This window comes from Poromitra crassiceps, assembly GCF_964638095.1.
Source record: "Poromitra crassiceps genome assembly, chromosome: 16".
In the NCBI taxonomy this organism is placed as follows: domain Eukaryota; kingdom Metazoa; phylum Chordata; class Actinopteri; order Beryciformes; family Melamphaidae; genus Poromitra; species Poromitra crassiceps.
This window is the reverse complement of record NC_139645.1, coordinates 21,848,881-21,873,872: the sequence shown is the minus strand read 5'-3', so window position 1 is coordinate 21,873,872 and position 24,992 is coordinate 21,848,881. Positions and strand designations below refer to the sequence as shown.

At 42.6% G+C, this 24,992-nt stretch overlaps 1 protein-coding gene across 1 annotated transcript in view; it reads right to left on the bottom strand.

Moving 5' to 3' along the window:
- Positions 1 to 462: 462 nt before the first annotated feature.
- The window catches only part of LOC310791519 (adhesion G-protein coupled receptor G5-like), a gene marked incomplete at its 5' end in the record, with an annotated part of 32,754 nt that continues 8,224 nt past the window's right edge, over positions 463 to 24,992 (bottom strand). The window contains 11 exons of the mRNA XM_083653194.1: positions 463 to 505; positions 4,710 to 4,854; positions 5,854 to 6,128; positions 10,023 to 10,122; positions 10,250 to 10,509; positions 11,855 to 11,973; positions 12,358 to 12,464; positions 12,604 to 12,646; positions 20,132 to 20,248; positions 22,329 to 22,439; positions 24,808 to 24,922. Coding sequence (XP_083509320.1) covers positions 4,724 to 4,854; positions 5,854 to 6,128; positions 10,023 to 10,122; positions 10,250 to 10,509; positions 11,855 to 11,973; positions 12,358 to 12,464; positions 12,604 to 12,646; positions 20,132 to 20,248; positions 22,329 to 22,439; positions 24,808 to 24,922 — 1,378 coding nt within the window. The 3' untranslated portion in view covers positions 463 to 505; positions 4,710 to 4,723. The remainder of the gene's footprint in view (positions 506 to 4,709; positions 4,855 to 5,853; positions 6,129 to 10,022; positions 10,123 to 10,249; positions 10,510 to 11,854; positions 11,974 to 12,357; positions 12,465 to 12,603; positions 12,647 to 20,131; positions 20,249 to 22,328; positions 22,440 to 24,807; positions 24,923 to 24,992) is intronic.

The following is a 24,992-nucleotide window of genomic DNA, read 5'->3' as shown; positions in this document are numbered from 1 at the left end:
GATATAATGCATGCTGACAGTGGCTGGCTCATAAGAGCATCCCTCTGAACATTATTCTTCACATCAACACAAGCTGTGTATTCAAAGTGGGTCTAGACCAAGATCAAAACTAGAATTGTGTGTATCGGACCTGAACTACAACACTTTCCATACTTTTCACAGACTTTTTTTTCAAATCCCCAAACTATTCACTTTCCAGACCTGCGTAGGAACCCTGAGTTATGGAAGCATGGATACAAGTCGACAGATGGTAATCATATACACTACATATAGAGGGGAATCATATTTAGTCCCTTTGTGCAGCATGGGTTGCTAGTCGTCCATTGGGGGGGAGGCAGCAAATCAGTGACTGTGCAGAGGAGAGGCAGCGCCCCCTAGCTGCTGTCAGCCTGGAGCATCTTCTCGATCTCTTGGTCCCACTGCTCGTCTCTGTCTGTGGCCTCGCTTACCACCTCGTACTCCTGGAGCTCCTGCTGCAGCTCCTTCTCCCAGTCTGCCGGCTCCTCTGGGGGAGGGAGGAGGGAGGAGGGAGGAGGAGGGAGGAGGAGGGGGGAGGAGGGAGGAGGGAGGAGGGAGGAGGGAGGAGGGGGGTGGTGACACACCACAGAGGTGGTAAGATGGCTTTAGTTAGCCAAATTAGCATGCCAAATGACATCATGACTGACACAACACTGATATATTGACTATGATTAAAAATCTGATATCAAATCAGGCTTGTATATCTTTGATATGATGGACATCATAATAGCCATTGAAAAAACTATGAGGCTATGCAGTAACAAGCTGCTCCAGTGTTTAGCCCACACCCAGACGCAGCCAACTAGCTGCTTATTCTTTATACACTATATTTATATTTCTGATACCAAGGCACACGGGAATAAAAGACAGGGAAGACTCAATTGCATTACAACATCAACAAGAAATCTAAATCTAAAAGAGATTTGCTCACAGGTTCAGCAGCGTCAAGTCAGCCAGAATAAAACAGAAACGTCCAGTTATTATAACCGTCAAAATAATGACATTTAAATAAAACTACTGTCGCAATGTTTTGTGTGATCCGAAATCCCCCAAGTACCAAAGAGGAAATAAAGAAAACATTTGCAGAGAAACCTGTTGTAAATAAACATACAATGTTGTGCCTTCCAAAAGCCAATTTTAACCCATAGTGAGTTGACTGGTCTGTACACCCAGCAGCATTATGTAGCCTATTGGTTTTAATAAATTAGCGCTTTTATTTTGAAGGTAATATCGCCTCGCTTCCGGTATCAAAGCTCTTGTTTTCATCTTGCGTTCACTGACCAAAAGGGGGCGTGGCAATCACAAAAAGGAGCCTAACTTCTAAACGGATTCACACTTAGAAAGGCTGGCGGAGGTATGATGCGCTCTACCGAGTGCCGTAGTAGTAGTAGTAGTAGTAGTAGTAGTAGAGTTGTTGTTGTTGTTATTATTAATAATATACATTTAATTACATTTTTGGCCTCAATGCTCTTTCCCAGGCTTTTCCACCCTACCAAATATAACATTCGGTGGGAAACAAGAGTGCTTCTGATTTTTGGATTTTTTTGGGGAATGAAAAATGTGCAACATCGGCACAAAATATCGTCTTTATCAGCAGCTTGAATGCCGATAGATTGACAGTGTTCTTTTAAAGCCGTCTTCTGTTGAGAGAGTGGTTCCCTGGTTCATAGCTTACTTCTTCAGCTTACAGGTTGTAACATGAAAAGAAAATCATCAGAAATACCAACACAACAAAACGATATCTGTCTCATTTCCAGCTTAAGAAATGTAACAGACACACAGTTCCCTAAAGGATGAAACAAAAGTGTCAGAAAGCCGACCTTCAGGTGAGGGGCTGTCCTTATCCAGAAGAATTCTTCTCGATCTCTTGGTCCCACTGCTCATCTCTGTCTGTGGCCTCGCTCACCACCTCGTACTCCTGGAGCTCCTGCTGCAGCTCCTTCTCCCAGTCTGCTGGCTCCTCTGGGGGAGGGAGGAGGGAGGAGGGGGGGAGGGAGGAGGGAGGAGGAGGGAGGAGGGGGGGATGGAGGAGGAGGAGGGGACACACCACAGAGGTGGTAAGATGGCTTTAGTTAGCCAAATTAACAGGACAAATTACATCATGACTGACACAACACTGATATATTGACTATGATTAAAAATATGATATCAAATCAGGCTTGTATCTTGGATATATTTATATATATATATATTTATATACCGTATATTTATTGCTCTACACTGGTTGTCTATGGGAAGCACTTAACCTGAATTCATTCTGATGACTGTAATTATGATCTCTGCCAATGAGGTCATATTCTTGCCCATGTCTGTTTGTCAGCAGGATATCTCAAAAAGTGATAAACAGATTAGCAGATTTTGCACAGAACTTGGTAGAAAAGCAGCTCATGGGTCAACTAGCTGTTTAGATTGGCTGTAATTTGATGGAAGAAGTGTGTTTACAGAAGATGATGGTGACTGAGGAAATATATGCTTATGGGTGAATGTCAACAATATGGCGGCGGTGGGCGTGCCCGTACGTGAGTGACGTCAATCGAATAAGGTCTATAGCCAATGGTTGGGATGCATGGGTTACTGCATCAGCTAAATAAAGAATGCTACCAGTAAGCTGCCAATCACTGACCTCGCGAGGCAGCTGGATTCACGAGATCATGAGATCACGATAAACATGACATGACAAATCCACCTCGCCACGCCCCAATCTATTGGTTTGAATCTGAACCACCAGTGGGTTCGCACCAATCAGCATCCTCTGAGGCAGCTATATGGGCGGGTTTTAGGCGTGACGCCAGCGAGAGCCAGCCCGTGCCGGTGATAGACAGATGTTTGATCCAATCACCTGCCAGGTATTTGTGCCCGCGAGCAACTCGTTCCCAGATGGTTATGTGAAAACAAATCATCTGGCAGCGACAGGTTAGCCAATCACAGCAAAAATACACTAAATGTACTGTGATTGTCTAAACTTTGTTTGTTCCCTATGCAGGGTATATACACTTTAATGTATATCTTGATTGTGCAATAAAACCCAATGCAATAACTGCTAAATACTGCAACTTGTGCAATAACCAACTATCCACACTGTTACGAATGTTCTTTTACTGACTGGACCTAATGCACGTTACTGTTTATTATTATTATTATTGTTATTATTCTTATTCTTATTATAATTATCAGTATTATTATTATTAAGATAAGATAATAAGATAATATTATGTACCATTCACTTCTATTCAATGGTACTTGACAAGGATTTAATTGTAGGAGGAGCCACACATTGGTGACACTTTCATGTATGTATATAGGCTACCTAACTTCTATTCTATTATTTTATTGTTGTGTGTTTTTGGTCTATTCTATGTTTCCTACAATGTCTCTATGTTTATATTCTTCCCTATCTGAGTGTGAGCAACTGTAGCGTGACCTAATTTCCCCCCGGGGATCAATAAAGTTATTCTGATTCTGAATCCTGAAGTTAAAATCAATACATTTTAAGAGCTTTTTTTAAGACCATCACATCAGCGATAGGGGTGTAAATCATAAGTTTCATCACAATACAATATTATATAGATTATTTGGACAACGATACGATATTTGCGGATATCACAAAGTCTGCCACGGTAGGATTTTGATTCAAGTCAGGGATCTGCGATCGTTATGAGAGGATATACTGTATGCCCATTTAACACAATCAGCTACAAAAATGTAATACATTTTTAATACTTTTTAAGGGCCTTGATTTTGCATAAATTGATTTAGCAATTTTTAATACTCCTCAAGACCCCGCAGATACGCTGCTATGTATGCGAGTACCAGCACAATAAACAGTAAGAATGATTTGCAAATCATTTCTGATCCAGTTCTGGTATGCAGAGAAATCCCCAATCTTTCAACTCATGGGCTGACTGATGGACGCTAGCTTCACCTTCATTCAGTCTTTTTCAGGTATTCATGAAAGAAAGATTTGGCCAGTTAGACTATAGAGAGATGAGAAAGGTGCAGAAAACCTAGCTGCAGTCAACCATTCAACTTCAGCTTGAGCTCCTGACCTACAACAGTGTCTCCTGGACTAGCACCCCTATAACAAACGTGTCATGTTGGCGCCTCCTATGGGCAGTGAGAGGTAACTGTTTGGAAACTGAACTTTAATATACAGAAATCCTGTGCAGTGAGTCAATAAACTGCACACACACGGCGCTCCTGTTTACCAGTCGGCCGGTCTGTGAGGCTTTATAAACCAAGGGGGCAACGTTCCTCATTAATTTTCCCATAGACGTATAAATAAAAATCCTTATTATTAAAAGAGTTTTACTTGGTCAAACCAAGTGATTCAGCTATATTTAGAATCAGGAGAGAGCACAGCTATATTTAGAATCAGGAGAGAGCACAGCTATATTTAGAATCAGGAGAGAGCACAGCTATATTTAGAATCAGGAGAGAGCACAGCTATATTTAGAATCAGGAGAGAGCACAGAACATTTCATTCAGACCATAACTAAAAGAAGAAGAAGAAGAAAACTTTTGTTTGAAAGGTTTCTTTTCCTGCCGGTCTGTCTTGTATGGTGAAAATGCAACAAGATGGCGTTGCATTATATATTCGAGAGATAATTGTTGTGGGGACAAATACAATGAAAACGGGTCAGATATGTTGTCAACCTGGCTGTAAAATAGACTTTTCCAGCGTTTAGCATTACCGCAACCACTATTTCTAGGTCTTCTCCTCGTGGGTCTGCAGCATGTGTTGTCTGGTGGATCCGGTGCTGCTGGTTCTCAGAGAGGAGGCACCGGCCTGCCGACGCATCCAGCCCAGCATGTAGAAACGCAGCATCAGCAGAAAGCCTGGGGGACAGACCAGTAAATTACATTACATTACATTACATTACATTACATTACGTTGCGTTGCGTTACATTAACTTACATTACATTAGACTGCGTTACGTCATTTGTCAACAGTAGTGAAATCAACTGTGCAACAGTCTGCATCAGCCAAGACCTTTTAAAAGGAAAATCTAAATAGAATGAAAGGAGGGCAGCAGTGTTCCATGCAGGTGAGGTCAGACTGTGAGAAGGTGCTCTTTGGTAAAAAAAAAAATGGGGTAACATTAAGTCATCAAAAAAGTCTGAACCAAAGCACTCTTGGTTGTTCCTCCCGTTAATACATACATTACATGTACATAAGTTCAGCTTAGTTAATACATACATGTACATAAGTTCAGCTTAGACCATAATGTCCGCAATTCTTGCAAAACTGAATTTAAGTACCCCTTGAAAAGGAGATGGTTAATCTCAAGGGGTTTATCCTTCTAATAAATTGTCAGTTGAATGTAGGGTCATGCAAACGGTTACCACCTGACTCAGAATGTACAGTAGGAATATAGGATGAATCAGCGTGACGTCACGTCACTGCCACCCACAAATGCGTAACCGCATTTAACTAGTAGCAGTTAACTAGTATGAGTTGTGCCAAACAAACGTTAATATCTCAAAAAGTATACATCACATCGCTTATATTTTGACATTTTGAGTGAGAGCAAAATTAGCTCAAGAGTTTGATGTATAATATGCATGTTGTGTTAAAGTCGTGTGAACTGTCGCAGTTTTTAAATTGTAAACACGGTCAGCCGGCTAGAGTCAGACGCTCAAACTCAGGCTCCATATCTGTCTGTCTGCCTGTCTTTTTATAAGCATTTTACGAAATGTCGATGGGAAAATAAATGGCGGATGTAAATCTCTGGTACAGTGCTGAAGCAGGAAGTGATGTTCCACTTTGGCTCTATATCTATTGCATCCCTAGTTCTCAACTGTGTTTAGTTACAGGGATGGAATGTGAGTGCACACCTTGGAAAGAGTTGAGGATGCAGGAGAGGAAGAGGACAAAGTCGGAGATCGGGCCGAAGTCCAGGAAGGCCAGGCCCCAGGTGGTCCCGAACAGGCAGCTGAGGCCCCAGATGCTGAAGAACGACACGCAGTCCCGCCTCCACTCCTCCCGCCTCATGATCTGCCTGCGCACCAGGAATAGCATCACCAGGCCCGCAGACACCAGGACGGCCACCAGGGGGATGGTGGTGCAGTAGTGAGCCAGCCAGGCCTGGGGGCTGTCTTTCATCCAGCACCTGGAGACACACAGGTTCACTGATGTTAGTTGTTGTTCTGCCAAAGTTGTACACATGATCATATTATTGTACATGTAGTGTGATGCAGATAGAACGCTGTCTTATTTATAAGACCGAATAACAATGTTAGTTTACAATATGGGCGTCCGGGTAGATTCCGTGCCTACTAACACGAGGGTCGCAGGTTCGAACCCTTGTGTTTCCTCCGACTTGCATCCATACAGGCACAATTGGCCGTGACTGCGGGTGGGGAGCCAGATTAACAGTCTCATGTGTCCTGGTCGCTGCACTAGTGCCTCCTCTGGTCGATCATGGTGGAGGGAAACTGGGGGGGGGGGGAGGGGGGGGGGAGCAACGGCCAGGACAGCAGGGGGAATTGGCAAAGTACAATTGCGGAGAAAATGAGAGAAAAATCTGAAAAGACTTGATCAAAGAATTATCATTGGTTTTGTTTACAATATCACCAAGGTAGAAAACACCTGTGTTACTATACATACAATATCACCCAGGTAGAAAACACCTGTGTTACTATACATACAATATCACCCAGGTAGAAAACACCTGTGTTACTATACATACAATATCACCCAGGTAGAAACACCTGTGTTACTATACATACAATATCACCCAGGTAGAAACACCTGTGTTACTATACATACAATATCACCCAGGTAGAAAACACCTGTGTTACTATACATACAATATCACCCAGGTAGAAAACACCTGTGTTACTATACATACAATATCACCCAGGTAGAAACACCTGTGTTACTATACATACAATATCACCCAGGTAGAAACACCTGTGTTACTATACATACAATATCACCCAGGTAGAAACACCTGTGTTACTATACATACAATATCACCCAGGTAGAAACACCTGTGTTACTATACATACAATATCACCCAGGTAGAAACACCTGTGTTACTATACATACAACTGAATGGTGCAGAGCAAACGTGGGCAAGGAACAACTGAGATAAAGAGGAAGTGGTTCAGTCTAAAATGCATGTTTGATGCTTTCATAGCTCATTAATATCAACACTTTCACTAACGTTAGTGTGGAGACCTCTTGGATATACCTCTTGGACCACAGAATAAAGAAAATGAGATGGTGAGATGTTGCAGTTGGATAGATCTGGTTGATCAAAGACACTAACACACGGTACATCAAACAAGCACAACAGAAACGTCAGATAGGGTCGGACCTGTCACGCCCAGGCCAAAGTGTGGCCTGCTCTGCTTTGATATATGTGTGATATTTCCTGAGGAGCTAAACTCAGTGGACATTCAGTAATATACTGTACAGAAATTAGTTGTTATGTTTATCTGCTATGTTATGTGTGATATTTCCTGAGGAGCTAAACTCAGTGGGCATTCAGTTATTTACTGTACAGAAATTAGTTGTGTTTTGTTTATTCCTTGTGTAGTCTCTGCATGTCTTCTCCCCACCTGTTCATGTTCCCTTGTTAGTCTGCCTTAATTCCTCCCACCTGTTGCCTATGTGTCTCGTTAGTCTGCCCCATTACCTGAGTTCTCCCCACCAATCAGTTCTCCCGTTTTGCCCTCTGTGTTCCTGCCTTCCCCAGCTGTCCCTCATGTTTCATTAGTTAGCTGTCTATATATTGTCTCAGTCTGTGTGTTGTCCTTGTCGGATCATTGTCTATTGTCTACCCTCCCTGCCTACCGTGGTATAGTATATTGTTGCTCTCTGTTAATCCCAGTATCTCCAGCCTCGTTTCCAGTTTAGCCTACTGCGTGCTGCGTCTCCCTTTGTCTGCACATGGGTCCACACATCATACCATCTCTACAAAACCTAACAGGACCACCGTGTTTAACTACGGTACAGTTACAGCTGAAAATGACAACAGAAATAAAACAACAAGTTTGCCGATATCTCTGCAATTCTCCGCAACTGACGGTTGGTGTCAGCGTGACGTCACGATGATTCAGTCTACTGTCCATGGAAAACCTACTTACATCAGGTAAGGGTTGTTAATGTCATGGAAAACCTACTTACATCAGGTAAGGGTTGTTGATGTCATGGAAAACCTACTTACATCAGGTAAGGGTTGTTGATGTCATGGAAAACCTACTTACATCAGGTAAGGGTTGTTGATGTCATGGAAAACCTACTTACATCAGGTAAGGGTTGTTGATGTCATGGAAAACCTACTTACATCAGGTAAGGGTTGTTGATGTCATGGAAAACCTACTTACATCAGGTAAGGGTTGTTGATGTCATGGAAAACCTACTTACATCAGTTAAGGGTTGTTGATGTCATGGAAAACCTACTTACATCAGGTAAGGGTTGTTGATGTCATGGAAAACCTACTTACATCAGGTAAGGGTTGTTGATGTCATGGAAAACCTACTTACATCAGAGGCCTGTACTACGAAGCTAGTTTAATGACTTATCCGAGTAAGTTTGAGTTTAAACCTGGTTTAGCCGTACTACAAAGCAAGTTAACTTTCAATCACCATGGCAACTGATGCTGCAAAGCTAACCTGGTCGCGACCAGGTTAGCTTCAGAGGATAAGATCAAAATCCATGACAGACCCATATAATCGGCTCTCTGGAGTCACTCACCGTTCATATAAGATCGCCATATGAAAAATAGATTGCAGTCAACTGAGAATATAACAAGAAAAACATTTGTGGCTCTGTAGGCTACATAATTAAATTAAGCCTACTTACCACTTTATGTCTTAACAGCTCAACGATGCGTGTAGAAATATGATCACTATTAATCACCGCGGCGCATATCATGAACGGACCCTCAAATGGAGTGAGGGTGATATTCTCCTACATGCCAGAAAAGCCTATACATATAATATAGATATTAGTTTAAATATGGGATAGCCCCAATGCTAAATATGCAGGCTATTCTTGCATCTTTCAGCTGGAACTGTGTCCTGTAGGCTGTATGCCAATATATGAGCAAAAATAGGCTAGTTTTTATCAATGATAACTATGCCCGCATCGTCTCAATTCAGTTCAGCAGTTTTCTCTTTTATAGTAGGCTATTAGGCTTTATACTAGGCTATTTTATATATGAATTATTCGATCAGTGCAACCACACACATGAGTGATAGAGATCATTATTCATTCAGCATGCGTTTCTAAATCTATGGTCTAAATAGGCTTACAGATTGTGGAAATGTATAGACTGAGATTACACTTTTTGTTGCTGCTGCCTGTATCAATGCAGCTGTATCAGACAGAAATCGCTGATCAAAGTAAATCAAATGACTGATGTGAATACAAGCTGCTGCTTTAGACAGCCCTTCAGCAGACTATCCAACGCGGATTTTCATTCTGACATTAAATCGCGGATACATTAAATATCCGCAAAAATCTCTGATCACACTGTGGCTGCGCTGAATGAGGAAATGGGTGTGGAAATGGGTGTGGGCGTGGATCAACTCAGCTGTTCATAATGTGATTGGCTAGCGCACCTCTTTCGCGTGGACGCGCGCCTGTGCACGAGCGAAAAACGTGCGCGTGCACAGGCAGATCCCAGGTCCACTTACCTAGTAAAAAACCAGCGTCGTAGTATCAGTTAACTAGATAGCTTTGATCCTGTTCAGTCAAACCAGATCAAAGGGACTTATCGCGGATCTGTTAAACTAGTTTCGTAGTACAGGGCTCAGGTAAGGGTTGTTGATGTCATGGAAAACCTACTTACATCAGGTAAGGGTTGTTGATGTCATGGAAAACCTACTTACATCAGGTAAGGGTTGTTGATGTCATGGAAAACCTACTTACATCAGGTAAGGGTTGTTGATGTCATGGAAAACCTACTTACATCAGGTAAGGGTTGTTGATGTCATGGAAAACCTACTTACATCAGGTAAGGGTTGTTGATGTCATGGAAAACCTACTTACATCAGGTAAGGGTTGTTGATGTCATCACTTGGCACCACCTCCCTCACACCGTAAATGTTGCCTACCGCTGCCAGGACGGTAACAGGAACCACTGGGAGACCTAACGAGGGGTTTTAAAGTTCGTATATATTTTTTCATGTTTGAAAGTTATACATATTCAAATCATGAGATATTTTCATGTTCATGTCAAGACTTAACGGCAGGAAATTACTCAACAAAACACTCACCGAAACCAATCAGGAGCCAGACGTAGGGCTTCGGGGAGGGGCTGAAAACGATGTAGACCAGCCAGAAGGTGTGGAAGACCTCCATGCCCATCCAGGTGAAGGAGCTGAGCAGCGAGTAGTGCAGGCCCAGCCCCACCCACACGCACAGGCCCTCCCCCCACACGTTGGCCACAGTGCCCGTGGAGAAGAAGAGCAGGTTGAGGAGGAGCAGGGAACTGGCTAAGCCCAGGTGGATGGGTGTAGACTTCTCCTTAGGTTGCCTGGAAGACACGGAGACACATGGAGATCATTTACCTAGACTCAAGATTGAAAGGTGACAGTGATTTTGCTCCACCTCATATCTTTGTGGGTGTGGGAGTGGGGTCCGGGCTGGGGGGTCCGAGGGTCTCCTTCAATGGCTGAGGGATGCCGGTAGGTTAGAATAGTTTCGGTTAGGCTGTAGATTAGCTAGAGTAGATTTTTTGATTGTTATATTGCTCACGCTAAGACTAGATTAGAGCCGGTTAGGACAGGGGATGGGGACAGGGACAGCTTAATGTCAATATTAGCTGCTGAAAAGTAGGGGTGGGGAAAAAAATCGATACACCATAGTATCGCAATATTTTGCCTGATGATATTGTATCGATATTTGGACGCCAAGTATCGATATAAAAAAATGCCATGCCATGCCAGGCCACCGGGCATCTGCCCGAAGCGCCCGATGGTGCAGTCCGCGCCTGCAGTGGCGTATTGAGTCCAGAGAAGCTTAATAATGTATAGCCTACGTGTGGGGCAAAAACTAAACAAAACAAAAAAACACTGCATGTTTTAACTTCCGGTGAGGTCAAGGAAAAGGTAGGAAAAGGAGTTAGGAGTGACAATATATCGAAATATCGCAATATTCAATATATCGCAATACCAGCATATCGCAATACTATCATATCGTGACTCAAGTATCGTTTTAGTATCGTATCGTGGGCATCTGGTGATTCCCACCCCTACTGAAAAGATGTTTAAAATGAGTGTAACATACCTGTCACCTGTGCATAATGGTCCCTGCCTCTTGTAAACACAGCCACTGCGCTTCATGTTCATATCATCCTCACAGCCAATCTATCCATTTTATCCATCTGTAACTGATCTTCATAATATTCATAACTAATGATCAGAGTTGAAGGGTGACTTCTGGAGCACACAGCCAATTTCAGCTATTTATTGTGGTGCAAACAGACACACTGACACTTCTTCCTCAGAGTCAAACAAGTGACATGGGATGGAGTCAGATGGTCAGAGTCATGTTACTCTCAATTCTATCAATTTTAATCCGTCTGACATTTAAAATTAAGCCACCTGTTTGAGTTATTGGTTCAGGTGTAGTTATGCTCAATCTGGGAACCCAGAGTCTATAGACTCTGGGACAGCCCTACCTTTTTCCCCGGCTTCCTGTACTGTAATTATAGTAGTAAGATAAGGATATTAGGTCATGTTGAAGCCAGAAACCAGAGGCTGTGAGTGTTTTCTTTTACTTAACAAGATATCCAAACTGTCACTTAATTGAATAATGGTTATGGTTGTAGAGATGTGCTTTTGATGATAAAATAATGATCAAACAAAACAGATTTCTACCTCTTCTTCCTGCAGAGGCAGATGATGAGGGCGATGCAGCTGATCGCCGAGATGAGGCAGCCTAGAGAGGTGATGGCGGTTAAGGCCAGCAGGTGGCGCACTGGTCGAGGCTCCAGTCCCTGTCATGAGATATGTCAATGCATGAGACACAACAACGAGCAGAGTGAGACCTTGGTGTGTGGTGTGGTGTGGTGTGTGTGCGCGTGTGTGTGTGTGTGTGTGTGTGTGTGTGTGTGTGTGTGTGTGTGTGTGTGTGTGTGTGTGTGTGTGTGTGTGTGTGTGTGTGTGTGTGTGTGTGTGTGTGTGCCTGTGTGTGTGTGTGTGCGTGCGTGCGTGCGTGTGTAGCATTTTGTAGCAAAATTATCAACTTTCATTTGCGTGTCCTTAATGTGAATCTAAATATTGAGTTCTCCTATATCACCTTCTCTCTATTGTTTTCCATCTACCGTAATTCTTTAACTTGTCCAAATTCCACAGAGCATAATATAGGCTGCATGTCTCACCACCAGTATAGTGAAGTAAGTCAGATGGTTGCAATGGCACTCTGTCTCTTCTGCTCCTTTCTCTTTGGTAGAACATCCCGTGTCCAGCCAGGTCACCTTCGATGGATCTGCACAGACAAATACCAGGTTTGGATATAAAGTATGAGGAAAACACACAGCGCTATGCCTTAAGTTATCATCTTCATAAGAACTTCTATTTTTCTAAAGAATATGTTAATATATGCTGAATATGTTTTACAGGGTTACCTTTCCTGGTGTCCCAGGAAACACACTTCCTGGAATGGGTTTTCTGAAAAGAGGAGAGTGAGACATTAAGCCACACACTTAACTTACACCGTGTGTGTGTGTGTGTGTGTGTGTGTGTGTGTGTGTGTGTGTGTGTGTGTGTGTGTGTGTGTGTGTGTGTGTGTGTGTGTGTGTGTGTGTGTGTGTGTGTGTGTGTCTGTCTGTCTGTCTGTCTGTCTGTCTGTCTGTCTGTGTGTCTGTCTGTCTGTCTGTCTGTCTGTGTGTGGGCATGTGTGTCTGCGTGTGTGTGTGTGTGGGTGCGTGTGTCTGTGTGTGTGTACATACAGTATGTAGTGTGTATAGATGTGAGGTAAGAAGAAGAGGAACCTTCAAGTGGTTTCTGTGTTTTCCCGGTGACGACGAGACACAAAGCTTGACGCAGACATTAGCCTGACATGAGACACTATGAGCTGCTTACTGACACGTACACACGTCCAAAGAAACCTTGAGGGTTGTGGTTGCTACAGTAGCTTAAATACTTTCATTTTAGTTACTGCTTACAAGGAAGAAAAATATTTTGCATGCAGAAAGGGATAAGTTCATAGGGTGGATATATTTCTAACTCCAGCAACCACAGTAGGCAATAACTGGTGCACACATTATTTTTTTAACTTAACTCATTGAGTGCCAATGACGACAATCGTCGTCAATTCAAATACTAACGTAGAGTGGCAATGACGACGATTGTCGTCAATTGCGTTTTTTGACGGTGGGACGTGGATTAAAGCCTGATCCATCTCCTGTGAAAGTATGGTGGATGTTGAATGTGTAAAAGCTATTTTAGGGACCCATTAGGTGGCGACAGTGCTCTCCAGATTAGAGAAAGTCGAGGAAAAAACAGAGAAGAAGTCATGGGGAAACGGAAATCGCATCGGTATGCATCGATATGCATGAAGCATAACGTTAGCTGTGCCTGCAGCAGCCAATCTGCTGCCACAATTGAGCCCCTCCGTGTCCGCTGCGATAGCCCCATCCACATGATTAGTTGTGGAGTTGTTATTATTCTCAACTGGAAGCGATGGGAGCCGGTGAGAAATACACGCGGAACGCTGTAAAAAAGCTGGATGTAGCGCACTTTTCAGTGCAGAGCAAAGGCAGCAGAGAGCCACCAGAGCCACCAGAGACACACCCACGGAGGTGGGGTTTGCAGTTGAGCGGGGTGGGGCACGCAGGGCAGCATACAACACCGACCCAGACAGACCCAGACAGCAGGACAGGATTGGCAAACACAAGCTAAAATATCTGATGCCCACCAGCAGTAAATCAAGACCAGCAAGAAGCTGCAACCAGCAGCGCACGCAGGGGCCAGCGCTGCTGGTTGCAGCTAAAAAATATTATTTTGCCAAACAAAATTCCTTTGTTTTCACTGTTTTATTGAAGGAAATTATTTTTGGGGTGTCACTACATCAGAAAATATTAGCTTCAGAGTCAGTCATGTGCTTGAAATGCTTCATTTCACAAAAGGCTAATTATCTCAGCTTCTAATTTGAAACGCCTCTTTTTGGTGAAATCAACCTATCTTCTCCGGCTCATAACTAAAGAACGGAAAATGATATCAATAAACTTTTTTTATAGAAGAGAGTCTCATCGTTCTTTGGGCGTGTTCGGTGTTTACATAGTAATATCACACAATATTCTGTGGGCCTCGAGAAATCACTGAAAACGCTCTGAAACTCTGGCACTGGGAGCGTCCGTTCTCCAAAAGTGGCTGGCACTCAATGAGTTAATCCACATATCTAAGTTAATTAAATGAATTACATTTATTCAAATACAGTTTCATTAATTGATGGATCCCTTAATAACACTGACATTTGAGGACACCGTATTGAACATGTAGATGTATGCTGCTTTGGATACTTAGTACACACTATATACTGTATCAGTGGTTCTCAACTGGTGGGACATTTTTCTTCTACTGCTTGAGGACGCCAGCATTGACTCTGCTCCGCTCACTTTTAAAGCCAGAGTGAAGATACTGGTAGCATATGAAACTAGAAGATCTAAGGCATCCATTGGTACCAACCATGTCATGATACTTTGTCGGGGAAGGGCGCTAAAGAACGCTACAAATCTAGTTGTTTCGGCGAGGGAAAAGCTGACATGGCAACTTTCAAAGGGGTCCCTTGACCTCTCACCTCAAGAAACTAGAGACCTACCTAGACCATTCAGTAAGGAGCATCACCAGTTTAACTTATATAAGCATTATATACTCTGTCATTCAAGATAAGCCTGTCTTTTTATTTGATATTTCATAGAGTTCAATTTAAATTCTTGAAAATTGATGAGCGTCACCAGTTAAACTTGTTTAAAAAGCATACATGGCTTAAAAAAATGGGTCGTCACTTAATGACTAAGGAGAAATTTGGGTCGTGAGGCTAGACCAGTTGATCCACTGCTATATATGATTATGAAATACTTTTACTTGAGATGTGTTTTGAATGGAATTGAATGGAAAAATACTTTTTTCCACCACTGCATCTGTCAGTCACCACAATGTACCCAAATGACTGAGATGAGCTAAGCAGATGAGCTAAGCACAGACAGCAGACGCACGCTAGCAACATAAAATAGGTCACTTCCACATCAGATACAGGCCACAGTCCCACCACAGAGCTTCACACTCCATTCTGAGGTGCTCATGATCTGGGGGTTTTGGATGACTCTTAACAATTATGCCTCCACGGATATGGGTTTTTGAAGGCAGATAGCAATACAGCTATTGGCTGCGTTTCCCAAATAAGAAGCTTCTTAAGGAGTTAAGAAGCTTCTTAAAATGTAACTTACCCCCAAAACACTTTTTTTCAGCTTTTAACCAATATATATGACTTTGGGGGTGGTGTGTGAAGAATTCTGGTCAAAATTTCCACATTTGAGAGCAAACTGTTGCCATTCTACCATTTGTATCATTTTCAGCAGCATAAGTTCCCTCTATGGGTTGAACACTGCTTTTTTGTGTGCCCTCAAATGAATGGGATATTTGGTACATCCTGACGTCACGGTGGGTTTAGCACGCGCCCCACTCATGTGGGAAATTGTTTTTTTCCCCCATTGATTATTACTGTAGTTCACGCGGCGCGAGCAATGCATCCATGGGTAATGCCCACTGTGGCTAATGTTAGCCACTAGTTAGTTATGTTACATGGCAGTAAAACGCCACTAAATGACCAAATTGATAGAACTTTTAACCATTTCGAGTAACACTGTTTCCATGCGGATCACCAGCGTTAGTTTGTTGTTTATAACGTGGCTATATTCATAACGTTTTATATCTCGGATGCGTTATTTCGAATCCCACATAGGTTACGCCAAACCCCACATTGGTTACGCCTCAAATCCCACATAGGTTACGCTAAAACCCACATAGGTTACGCCTCGAATCCCACATAGGTTACGCTAAAACCAGCACCGCAAGGCGTGTGGGTTTCAGGACGAAACAGTCTCGAGCCACTATCGTCATCTTTAGAGCACGATATTCCTGGAATGCAAGTTTAACTAAACAGTTACATGTCCTCTGCATTCTACATAAAATTAAGATATTACGGGTTGTTTTATTTTGTATGTTACATACTTATTGGCCAATATATGTTAGTTTATGGGGAGGAATTCTGCCAGGTAAGGAGGGGAGTGTGGGCGGCCATCTTGCCTGCGGGGTTTTCGGATCGAGTGGAGAGCCGTTTTGCAGGAAATCTGGGGGGGTAAGTCCCGCTTTAAGGAGTTAAGAAGGCTCCAAAGAAGTGTTTCCCAAACGCTAAAGAAGGCTCTTAACACATTGAGTGCCAGCGACGCCATATGGCGTCATTAGAAATTTACCGTAGGCTGCCAGCGACGCCAAATGGCGTCAATAACTCGAAATTGTTTTTTTGACGGGGGGGTGTCGATCTATGCTTCTTACATCGCCTCTTACAATATGAGAGCTATTGAATGTGTCTAACCTATTTTACAGAACCCTTAGGTGGCGACAGCGCACTCCAGATGAGAGAAAGTGGAGTAAAACACACAGAAGAAGTCGTTGGGGAAAAGGAAATCGCATCGCATCCGTCCGTATGCAGCTGCTTCATTGAAGCATAACGTTAGCTGTGCCCCTGCAGCAGCCAATCTGCTGTCACAATTGAGCACCTCCGTGTCCGCTGCACAGCCCATTCGCATGATCAGCCGTGGAGTTATTATTATTCTCAACTGGAAGCATGGGAGCTGGTGACAAATACACGCGGTTGTAAAAAAGCTGGATGTAGCGGACTTGTCAGTGCAGAGCAAACGCAGGCAGCAGAAAGCCCCAGAGACACTCCCAGAAGGAGGAGTGTGCAGTTGAGGGGGTGGGGGGGGGAAGGGGGGGGGGCACGCAGAGCAGCATACAACACCCAGACAGCAGGACAGGATTAGGAAACGCAAGCTAGAATATCTGATGCCCACCAGCAGTAAATCAAGAACAGCAAGAAGCTGCAACCAGCAGCGCACGCAGGGGCCAGCGCTGCTGGTTGCAGCTAAAAAATAGTATTTGGCCAAACAAAATTCCTTTGTTTTCACTCTTTTATTGAAGGAAATTATTTTTGAGGTGTCATTACATCAGAAAATATTAGCAATGAGTCAATGATGTGCTTGAAATGCTTCCTTTCACAAAAGGCTGAATATCTCAGGTTATAGAAAAAAAGTGGCTGTTTTTGGTCAAATCAAGCTATCTTCTCCGGCTCATAACTAAAGAACGGAAAATGGGATCAATAAACTTTTTTTTGCAGGTGATAGAAGAGAGTCTCATCGTTATTTGTGCGTGTTCAGTGTTTACATAGTAATTATTAAAGAAATTATATGACTGTTTTAAAATGCATTGCGGCCTATGTGGCACAGTACAGCACCTTTTGCCCAAGGGCCGTGGCACTCAAAGTGTTAAGATGGGTTCTGTGAAAGGTGCTATATAAATCCACAATATTCTTATTATAAAAGGAATCCATTCTGATTAGAGGAATATTTTAAACACAAGTAACCATATTACATAGAGGAGAGATTTTCAAATGTTCCCCACCAAAGGGTGCATGCAAGAAAGGAAAAAGGGAAAAACACAACAGTGGACACTATATTATTATCTCCTTTTTAAGAATGCCCCAGACCCTTCTTATAAAACCTTCTTAACGAAAGATCATTTTGGGCTAAGAAACAATCGGGAAACGCGTTGGCTTCTTACGGGAGCCTTAAGAAGGGTCAAAGAAGCTTCTTAGCGCTAAGAAGCTTTTGGGAAACGCAGCCATTATTGTGCTGATATTCAATATGCTTAAATTTGACAATTTCCATACACAATTTTTGATTTGTATTCCTCTCAGTGTGGAAAGGACCAAATCATTTCCTATGAAGGGCAGAAAATTTATCTGGATGGAGGGCCATGGGCCAAAAATAAATGTTGATGTTACCGTATGTGAAATAACATTACATTAAAATTATATTTAATGGATAATTTACATTCTAAATCTAAAATTGATAATAAGAAAAAAGCGACTCTTTTATCTGTTTAACAGTAATTTAGACTAGTTATAGAGTTTAAGGGTCACCTTATTTGTCTCCCGTGGGATAAATCTATCTTGGTTTACCACCAACAACTCAAAACAAGAGTGAATACCAACAGAAGAATATTGCAGGGGATTTCGGCACATTTTTGTGGGGCGCTACCCACACGTTTAGCTGTGTTGCTCATTCCACGAATGCACGATCCTTACAAGTTGTACCTCGTTGTAAAGGTGACTAATCGGGCTTTCCAACGACATAAAATACAATACCAATTGGTATTATTAAAGGGGAGAAAGAATCGACCGCATTAACGTGCGGTCTTTGAGAGTTCGCTCTCAAGGGCCTTTCCCTGTATAAATAAAGGTAAAAAAAAACAAAAAAAACGTTTCAGAACTTTTTTGAGGAGTATATTTAAGCAATATAGCACGAGAGCAAGTGTGTTGTGGAGAATATATCCACAACACATGGGATAACAGCTTATCAGCGGGATATATTCCACAACACCACGCAGCTCGAGTGCTATATTGCTTTTATAAAACGGTTTCCAAGTATAATAATATAATAATAATAATACTATAAGTCCGACTGGCATTGTATTCTGATAGAGTCAGTTGAAACACTACTGTAAGGCGGGACCTCTAGCAAGAAGATAGACGTGCGGGTGATTTGATTGGATCGTTCTGGAGACTGAAGTCGACATTGGCCAATCCTGGCGCTTGCTGAGAAGCTGAGAGCGTTTTGCAAAGCCCGACACCAGAGCCGTATGCCGACACCAAGTAACGTTACGTCTTATTTAGAAATGCGGGGTTAAGAGTGAGGGCGCGCGAGAGAGGGGTTAAGACATTAGCCCGCGTCTATTCTTGTACAAAACATCATTTTCTGCGAAGTATTAGTAAAGTTATAAGCGAAGATCGATTCACAAGGATCTGACAGCTGTCTCCGCCATTTGTTTTTTTTTAAACCAAAGGCTTTTAGTAAGAGAGTTGCCATGGCAACCAATAACCGAGTCCAATAACCCATGGCCATGGGTTATTGGACTCGGTTATTGGATTTATACAATGGCTGTGAACCAATCAGATTGCTTGATTTGAGAGAGCCGTTTTATAAATACATACATATCTACTGTATATTGTCTGAATCTGCTTTTTTCCCTCATCCCTGTATGTGAATATGTGCTAGACGTGTGATTTCAGTCTGTTCCTCCAGACAACAGCAGTGAATCCTCCAGTCTCTACCAGAGCAACACATTACAGATCCTCCAGTCTCTACCAGAGCAACACATTACAGAATCACTGACTTTGCATTTTAAGATACTGTCAGAGTTCAACATCACTTTAAATGATAACTAGTATAGCAACTAGTAAATAATAGTAACTAGTAATTGGCAAAACAGTGTCTGAAAATAAGTACTACAGGCTAAGAGCTTAGTGACTTGTGCATAGTTTAGACGACATGGAGGTCAAACAGAGACAGAGATATAGACAACACAGATAGTGACAACATAAAGCATAGAGACATAACAGAGATATAGACAACACAGATAGTGACGACATAAAGCATAGAGACATAACAGAGATATAGACAACACAGATAGTGACGACATAAAGCATAGAGACATAACAGAGATATAGACAACACAGATAGTGACGACATAAAGCATAGAGACATAACAGAGATATAGACAACACAGATAGTGACGACATAAAGCATAGAGACATAACAGAGATATAGACAACACAGATAGTGACGACATAAAGCATAGAGACATAACAGAGATATAGACAACACAGATAGTGATGACATAAAGCATAGAGACATAACAGAGATATAGACAACACAGATAGTGACGACATAAAGCATAGAGACATAACAGAGATATAGACAACACAGATAGTGAAGACATAAAGCATAGAGACATAACAGAGATATAGACAACACAGATAGTGACGACATAAAGCATAGAGACATAACAGGATGCGAACACACACAAACTCACAGGTATGGCGTCATGATGGAAGCCTATCCTGATTGGTTCAGACAGATCAGTGATGGTCTTGTTCTCCACGGTGATTCCCACCACATTGTCCACAATCCTGAAGTCTCCACGACTCTCCTGGGACAGATACACAGTAACACACACACACACACACACACACACACACACACACACACACGATATTAGACATCATCTTCACCTGTCCTCCATAGCAAACATCAGAGATGGGGGACTTGGACTCGAGTCGCACTTAAGTCGCACCCACAGTGACTTCCTCAAAAGACGTGAGACTTGACTTAAGGCTTAATGTCCACCAGCTCTGGAACAGATGTGGTACGGCTGAGAACAGACCCACACTCATGTAATCTGTCAGACGCATGCGGGATCCGACAAAAATAGAACAGGTGCGTAATTTTTCCGTACCGCATGTATCACATCAATTAACATGGGCGAGAGTCGATCCGGCAGTTTTAGCGTAGACGCAACACATCTGGGGCCGGTTGCACCAAGTGGTCTTAACTACGCCTGGTCGTAACTCCTACGTCGGTCTTAGTTAAGACCAGTCTTTAGAGTGGATTTATGCCTGTTGCACCAACACGGCTTATGTCTGGTCTTAACTACGCCGGTCGTAGCAATGCGAATGTGAATTGCCAGGGAATGGACCCTGATTGGATGATGTTGCAAAAATGTGCCTCGCGACCTGCTTGGAGCGTCACTGTGCCACTACGCTCTATCAGCCACTACTGTATGTGCATCACTACACCCTCCCTCCTCCCACCCTCCCTCGCTCCAGGGGAAAAAGCCAGACAGACAGTCTGAATGAAATTTAATGTAACGTTCCCAATTCTATGTATTAAATTCTAAAAAATTAACGGCAACATTTGGGAAGGCTAAGCCACACAACTAGTTCGTTATAATCTAACATCATGCTTCGATGGCTGTGTTACGACGGTGACGGTGACGATGACGATGACGGTAAGGACTCAAAAAGGTCTCCGCTGATAAGACACAGAGATCTCTGTTACAGGCAGGCTCTACGCCTCCTCCTGACCAGGCGTAAGAGTTACGCCTGGTCGTAGTGAAAAGACGGCTTAAGCCGTCTTGGTGCAACCGGCAGAGCTGTTAGGTCGTAAAGTTACGACCAACTTAGCTTAAGACCAGTGTAAGACCAGTTGGTGCAACTGGCCCCTGGTGTACATCACCTGTTAGACTCGAGATTTGGGAGAATCTATTATTTTTTGGTCCATTAACATTAAGGAAACGTCTGCTAATGAGAATTTCAACTAACCAATGCTGATAACGTATGCTAATAGATAAGGAGTGAGGATAATACAGTACGTGCTTTGATTTCAACAGTTTTAGCTACGCAGTGTTCTAAGCAGACCGGATGGCATCCAGGAGATGATAGAACGTTCATCCTTAAGAGACTTGAGACTTGCACAAAATGACTTCTAAGTATCTCTGGCGTACAGTTGGCTTCTTCACATTCCATACAGGAACAAAAGCTATTTTAAGGATTGTAGTATTCTTGGAAGGAGAGACGGAGCATCGATTGAAAGTCTAAGCTTGGATCAGGATTGTGTGACTGTGCCTGAGTTCATATTGACTCGTCTCCTCCAGACAGCCTGTGTTGACTGAGGGTAAACAGACACCCTTTTTACACACAGAGCCCGCAATGGCCCTGCTAGGGAGGCCCGCAAATAAGCCACTTCCTGTCACAGTCATGGATCGCCTTGCTTTTTGATATTTATTTAAGCTTTTGATGCTTTTTGTTATTTCATATCAAGACATTTTCCCTATTTCTGTGACGGCCGTAACGACAAATCTATACTCCTATAATATTCCTATAGTGCCCAGACAGCACTTAAGTGAAAATATCGTGGTATTTTTGTCTTTTTTTTCCTCGTCTGTAGGCTAGTAGCCTATCACTAGGTTATAATAGTCTATTCCTATAAGGAATTATAGATTTGTTGGGATATTTATTTAGTATATTTATCTCAAATGTATAGAGCTGAACAGTCACGTGACATATTTTGCCCCGGAAGTGAGTTTCCCATTCATTTTCTCCATAGACATTTAGAAAAATCCATATAAACTCCGGAACAAAATGACACTCCATGTACGTCTTTGTGACTTTTGGGCTCGAGTCTCAACTGGAACAGGGAGGAGTCTCACCTGGAACAGGGAGGAGTCTCACCTGGAACAGGGAGGTGTTTTTGAAGAAAGTGCACACCACTTTGGCAGGCTTCCCAACAGCCAGGCCCAGAGCGGGGGGCAGGTACACCGAGGGGGTGGAGTCTGGAGAGGCCTGCACAACACAACACACAACACACAACACAACACACAACACAACACAACATAGACACACAGGCAAGAGATTCAAATATGGACAGAAGCAGAGAGGCAATGGAAGGATAGGCTAAAGAAGGAAATCCATTCACTTTCAAGTCAGTCAACTCGAAATGTAAGTTTAAGCTGCGTTTATACAACGGTTCCTACATAAAACACTTTTGTTGCAGTTTGGCCTTTTCGATTCATGAGACAACATGATGATGATAACAATCCTCGCTTTGGATAAAAGAGGTCGGTGGTTCGAATCCCGGCTCCTCCAGTCTGCATGTCGAAGTGTCCTTGGGAAAGACACTGAACCCCAAATTGCTCCCGTTGGTGTGCCAGCACCCTGCGTGGTAGCCTGCCGCCATCGGTGTGTGAATGGGTGAATGTACCTACTGACTGTAAAGCACTTTGGATAAAAGTGCTATATAAATGCAGGCCATTTACCATTAACCATTTTTCTCAAAAACATAGTTTGGAAACAGTCATAAAGACATAAAGGGGTGTATCTCACTCAATCTTTGGAGGACAAAGATCATTTTAATATCACCAGAACGCTTACAGTACATTCTCCTCTTTCCAACAGAGTATAAAACTCAAAATGTGTTTCAGTGTGACTGATTTTGTCAGAGCAGGACACATTATGCTGTGTTGACAAGCAACGCAGGGTTGAATGTCCCCAACGAAGAGACACAGATGTGTTGAAAGTGTCACGTCCTGTGTGAGGGTGTGGTGTGCAATAGAGAGCGATGCTGTTTCAAGCTTCTCTACACACTTGTAATCAGTACATATGATGCTAGCAGAGTGATATTTATGTCTGGCTTATTTACAAAGGTGGCAACATTTTCAGCGGCAGGAAACAACCTGTCAACCTCCACCCTCCCTCTCGTATTTGCCAGTAAAGTGCTGCTCTCATTCAGTCTCGTGTGGCGAACGTAACACCTATTTTATCATCTAAATCACCACTAGCCTAGACTTACATGCAAATGACTAGAGTGCTCATTGCTCACTGTATATAAAGTAAAGCCCTGATTAAAACAAAGAAGGAATAACGCCCAGTCTAGAGGAGAAGAGACAACAACCTGCTCTGACTTTGTATGCTTCAAATCTATGACCTTCCTACGTGCGTAAACACACCATTCAAGACCCATCGCTTGGGCTTTTAAACTATTCCTCCTCAGGGGGAAAGGCTATGGGCTTTTTACAATGGGGAATTCAGTTCCATGCATGAAATGCTGTAGGTCTGTGGTTAATCAAAAGTTTATGGGAGTGGTCATTTGTGTTCAGCAGGATCATCTTCCAAAACGTGCGCCACTTTTATGACTTTTGAAATGTAAATGCGTTTTTTTTTTTACGCGATTTTCAGAAAAAGATTTCAAAAGTCATAAATCCCCATTCTAAAAGCCCATAGCCTTTTCCCCTGATGGTCCAACATGGCGGTGATTTCTGGTTAAGCCTACAAAGATAAATGGTCCCTGCGCTGCTCTATTAACTCTATTAAGCAGTCAACGTGGAGCGATGAGTGAACATTGGTATTTAGTTTGAGATCTATTTGCACCCGAACCCTTTAAATCAGACTCCTGTCCCAACTATACAATCATTACTGAAATAATGCTTGTTTAAAGATGCAATATGTAACCTTTAGCATGATCATTATATTATTATAGCATCTAAAAACGAGTAGACCTATGTTATATATATTCTTTAGTTATGCACTTACATTATACCAAATGTTTTCAAAAGTGCTCAAAATCCATAATCTTATTATATTATATCCATAATAACACGGAGCGTTTGAGAGCAACTCACTTTTTGTTGATGATGTCATCATCACAGAGCGCCAGCTGTTACTTGGATCTCCGGTCAATTCTACACTATTTTCTTACTTTTTCAAGTCACATCACTGTCAGTTTTTACATATTGGTCATTTTTAACTCTATCTTTTGACTGGATGAATGATTTTAGTCATCGGAGGTCTGGATCTTATTAGTTAACGTTAGTTACGTTAGAGAAAGAGAGTAAACAGCTCGCCTTGTGGATATCCTGTATTCACTGAACTCCATTGGAAAGAAATGGTGAGTTTTAACAAACCGTTCATTTTGTGTGTTTTTTTGTTGTTTATGTTTAAGAATGAATCACTTTGATGAATGCTCGGTTTTGCAACTCTATGTGAGAACATGTGGTTTTATTTGCATGTTGGAGCAGGAGAAAAAGCTCACTAACAATAAGCCTACTTACCCACATCAATCATTTATTTAAATTCCTGCTCGTGTGTGTGTGTGTGTGCGTGCGTGTGCGTGCGTGCGTGTGTGTGTGTGTGTGTGTGCGTGCGTGTGTCTTACAGGCAAAACGACATCGTAGCCTGCGAAATCCTCTTTCATCTCCACCACAGAGCTGAGAGCACAGGGCAGCTCCACGCTCCCTACAGCCTGGGACTTCATCACTGCCTGCTCGATCCTGCACGCACGTGCATGCACACGCACACATACACACACACGCACACGCACACACACACACGCACACGCAC